The following is a 5,157-nucleotide window of genomic DNA, read 5'->3' as shown; positions in this document are numbered from 1 at the left end:
GTGCCAGTCATAAATCGATTGTGACGTCATAATATGGACAATGACTTGACTTCTTCAATTGTGAATGGCGCCGTTTGATTAAGCCCTCTTTATTTTGTCTTAAAAACCTGTCAGAATGAAAGTTTTCTGAGCTATGTGATAAAAAGTATCTAAAATGTTTTCATTTTATATTAGTTTTTATGAAACTCGTCTCCATGTTTTATTTTTTCCTCGCCAAGGCTTGCAAAAAAAAAACCCACCTCCTAAGACTCGTTTCATATAATCCTAAGATCCTATATATCTTTAACCAAGGAAAGCTTGGATAGGAAATCTGAAAGGATTAATGAATGTCAAATAATGTGTTCTCAATTAATGCGAGTAAAAGATTGCCTGACCTCTTCCGACTGTATGGTCGTATGAAGCGACTTATAAACAAACACACCTTGTTGCATGTTCGTCGACTTCTTCTATTTCTTCCAACTTTCTTTGGTGTCATGCAGATTTTCTTTTGTAATCAATAGACAACCGATTACAGTTTAAAAACCAATGGAGACCATGGTATATTGTCTTTTATCGTGTTTAACACTGCATCATTGTTTTGTATTCCTTATCCTAAGATCGGCGTGTTTTCCCCGTTTAATTGCCCGGAAACCCCTTTGTTTCCATGACATTATCAATCCATTTGAACAATTTGCAAGTGTCACTGTCATTTGGAAGCACGAACGATTTATAATTATGTTGCTTATGCCTTTCATGATTTATTGTATCAAACAAAACAATCTGCAGAAAAAGAATAGATATTGCACAACGCTTGATTGCTTTTGTGACACATCCTTAAACGAGTCTATTGAAGTTTCCGACATCTCTATTGTTGTTCTTTTAGCGCTTTTAACGAATTCGATATCTGTGTAATCATCGCAGGTGAATTTGTTCTAAATGTGTACAGTTCATTGTAGATGAGCTCAAGTTGATAATATGAAAAAGCAAACACGTATTTTCTATTTTATAGATTTGAACCATTGTGGAGATGTTCCATCAGTCTACTGTTCAGCAGTTTACACTATCAATCCGTTACAAATATCATCTTTTGATGTCTATTGTGACATGGATACTGCAGGTGGACCTTGGACGGTATGTAGCCAGCGCTAATGGCAGACTAGAGGGGTCATGATGTGTCACACCTATAACTAGGGCAGTTTTTGAAACATATCTTTATTCTTTGAGGCTGCATTTGTGATCAGGCACATATCTTGTGAATTTCTTGTTCGCTAGTATTGAACATACAAAGAGATGTTTGGATGTTTAAATACATAATAGGAGAACAGTAGATTACAATGTACTAATGGTAATCATGCTTCGAAGGTGTTATAGTTTCGGATAAGACTTATTACTAGAGGATAACTGAGTGAGATATTTTAACTAAGACCAGGTTTAACATTAAACCTAATAACAACAGAGTCACATGATGAGGTTAGTAGGTTTCGACTGAGATATCGTAATCTTGCTTCCTTACAGGTGATTGAATTTTTTTTCTCATAACATCTGATTTACAAAAGCCCTAGTTTACTGATTGCTGTTCACAAGTATCCCACTATAAAGCCTGGGAATAATAAAGTTTCTCTAAATAAAGAAAGAAAGAAGAGAAAACCGAAGTGTCAACTAAACCATAATCCGAAATCGAAATTATGATGTTCAGAGAAAGTTTTTGATTATCGAATCAAAAATGTCACTTAGTTACAATAGGTTAGCCATACTTCTATCAAGAAAGGAAAACTTCAGGAATGGGAACGCAAAATCGTTCAGTTGAACAAAGAGCTCAATTAAAACCTTTCCTCATCATGAATTCTAATTTATATAGGCGTTCATTACACTGATGTCTAATATCTGAACAGGAATTCTTGTAAAAGTAATATTTCTTGTTTTAATTGATAAACAGTTGTTCTTTTTAAATATACATGTTATATAAGTATCACAAATATTTTGATGACTTCATGCTTGATCGTCAAGTAAAATTTAAGTGAATAGTTTTGGAGGTCACTTAAATTGCACATATCTCACTTCCTGCATTAGCTAATGTAATTCACCAACTACTCGTTCATATTTTCACATGTCATGGATATGTTTTAGGTAGTTACCAATAGATACGACGGTTCTGTAGGCTTTAACAAATCATGGGACAGCTACAGAATTGGGTTTGGAACATTGACAGGAGAGTTCTGGATAGGTAAGTTCAGCATCTTTTCATTAAAGAGTAAGTATTCCTTTTGAGCATATAGATACGTTTCACTATGTACATGCACATATATTGCATTTACTAAACATACGCGTAGACTTTTTTCTTGCTTTGATATTGCATCTGTCAATTATTATTTTTTTACATATATTAACGTCACGATAAACTTTTATGTATCAATTTATTTATATGTATAATTCATATATTTTACATACAGGGTTTGCGAAATACAGGATTCTACAGTTGTTAAACCTGAAAATGCGGATCGAAATGGGTGGATGGGATGGTTCCCTGAAGTATGTGGAATACACGTCGCTGACAGTTTCTCATGAGTCGTCTTATTATACCTTGTCATATACGGGATTCAGCACCCCTCATGGATTAGGTAAGTAGTCAAAGTATTGAGTGATTGCCATACACAATTCATACGCGGTTTAGCACCCTCATTGTTTAAGTAAGAAGTCAAAATATCGATGCGTTCGTCATGCAATGCATACGGGGATTAGCACCCCTCGTGGATTAAATTATTAGTCAAACTATTGATGCGTTCGTCATACAATGTATACGGGGATAAGCACCCCTCGTGGATTAAATTATTAGTCAAAATATCGATGTATTCGTCATACATTGCATACGGGGATTACCACCTTTAGTTGATTAAGTAAGTAGTCAAAGAATAACGTGTTTAGTTCCCTTTAATGAATCGTCATATGGTTCAGGATCGTTGATAATCCAACCCCCTCCTCGTAGCAATACAAGGGAGGTATACTGTAACATATTAAACATATAGTGGTAGCTTGCATCAAGGATGTTTATACAATAAGCAATAATCAGAGAGTTTCTTTCTTATTTTGATCCGGCTTTCTGGGTGCTCATGATGTTTTGTAGTTTTGTTCAAACGCCTTGAACAGTTCTCTTTAAACACGTACCCTTAAATCATCTCACAAGGTGATCCAAAATGACCAGTCCTCTTCTCCTGCTGAAAATCTAATGAGTTAATAAACGGATTACAATGATAAGGAATACTTTATCAAGTGCATATCAGCTTCGATCACTTTGGCTGCAGAAGTTATAATACCCATTGCTTACTACAATATGTATCGTTCTATCAAGGGGTTATTTGTCTAGCTCTGTTGTTGCTACTGATGTAACTACATGTAGACGAAACACTATCGTTTAAGACTATTTTAGTTCAATATATGATTGTTCGTTGTTTTCTGGCTTCCTCGTCATCATATGTTGATACACAGATGTATGTTTGTTTACCAGCTGATCAGCTCGCTGACCATTATAACGAGCCATTTACCACGTACGACAATGATAATGACGACTTTGAAAACAACTGTGCTGATGCGGCGAACGGAGCCTGGTGGTATTACGATTGTTATGACTCTAACCTCTTCGGCGGTTATGTAAATAGCGATTTGTACAAATACAAAGCTATGGTGTGGAAATACTTTTATCCAGGTGGAGGCGAATACTCCTCCCTAAAATCAACAAGGATGATGTTAGCGACCCCATAAGCATAGCCTACAAGACGGGCGTACTTTTAAATCAAGTTCGGTTTTTCAATAATCTACTATGACGTTGGCGAATAGAAGATATATCCGTTATGGTGAAAATATTCATCTTTCTTGAATATTCGGACCAAAATCAGTCATATTGATCTTTGGAAACCATCGATATAAGTGATGATGTAGATTCTATTGCCACAACTAGGTCAATTAAGTCGGTAATTTGATACTCGATACAGAAAAACATACTGTAGTTCCAACATGTTTCCCCAGATTCGTCGCAACACTCTGTCTGAACTTGTGGAAACCGAAAAAAAATAGTAATATTATGTTACTTTATTATCCGAGATACGTTCTTACAGTCAACGAGCGTGATTTGGGCGACAAAATAGATTAGGCTTTTTGCATAGGTCGATCTAACACTCATTAACCTGTATGTACCTACGTAATTATTATCATTCAGACTAGTGAGAGATCAGTGAAAACAACAGGAAAGTCCATACGGGTTGCACTGAACACTACCAAATTACAACAACTCAGCTCTTTAGATTAGGATTTTACACTTCTATTTGTCATGTACTTACACATATTAGTTTAAACATAAAAGTTAAATAAAAATATGCGGGTTAACAATGATCACATGGAACTGTTCACATTCATCCTAATATCTCTCACGCTTCTAATCCGATGTATAGATTTTGAACATATATACAATGTACAAAAGAAAAAAAGAATGAAAAATGTCAATACCGAATAGAGTAGTGACTTACTTTTATTCAAGCAATCGGTCACCCATCCCCTGCCATGTTATCATTGTCATCAACGCCAAGTAGAAAGTATTAAACATTTAACAAAAATCACAGACAAAAAACAATGATCACATGGAACTGTTCACATTCATCCTTTGTGATTGCACAAGGCACCACTACTGTTATATATTAAGACGATGTTTCTGTAATGCCGGTTGGCCTAATATTAAAATAAAGTCTGTAATAATGTCTTGTACATATATTTGAACATTGATACTCATACGTTGGTATATCTAATGCTATTCATATGTATATTATTCAAACCACAATGTGAGATGTTGATTAAGTCATTATGATCAGGATGCACGTGCTAAAGGCTAACAAAGTCTTGTATTTAAAGCAAGTCTACTGTCACATTCTAACGGGTGATCCGCCTTCAAATGATCGCATATTGTTTCACCTCATCAAAATGTATTATAACATATATATTTTATACAAATTATAGAAATGTACAATACTGTTGTGAATATGTAGATCACTGATATACATGTTTAATGCGAAGTAATGACTGTGTATAGAATCAATGTGTTTGACCAGACGTCCGACCATCCGCCGGTTGCAATCTATCTTACAACTGGGAAAACACGATTATTCTCCTGAAGTTTGAACACCGTGTTGACAC

General features: G+C 35.2%; 1 protein-coding gene across 1 annotated transcript; it reads left to right on the top strand.

Moving 5' to 3' along the window:
- Window positions 1-1,083: 1,083 nt before the first annotated feature.
- On the top strand, window positions 1,084-3,624 carry LOC110444815 (ficolin-3-like; the record flags this gene model as incomplete). The annotated part of the gene is made up of 4 exons (XM_021489171.1): window positions 1,084-1,110; window positions 2,107-2,203; window positions 2,430-2,597; window positions 3,482-3,624. Coding segments are annotated over exons 1-4 (435 nt in total), but the record flags the coding sequence as incomplete, so codon positions are not given.
- Window positions 3,625-5,157: the final 1,533 nt, after the last annotated feature.

Source organism: Mizuhopecten yessoensis, unplaced genomic scaffold (assembly GCF_002113885.1).
Source record: "Mizuhopecten yessoensis strain PY_sf001 unplaced genomic scaffold, ASM211388v2 hete_36177376, whole genome shotgun sequence".
NCBI classification, from domain to species: domain Eukaryota; kingdom Metazoa; phylum Mollusca; class Bivalvia; order Pectinida; family Pectinidae; genus Mizuhopecten; species Mizuhopecten yessoensis.
The sequence above is the reverse complement of the archived record's forward strand: the minus strand, read 5'-3'. Positions and strand labels throughout refer to the sequence as shown.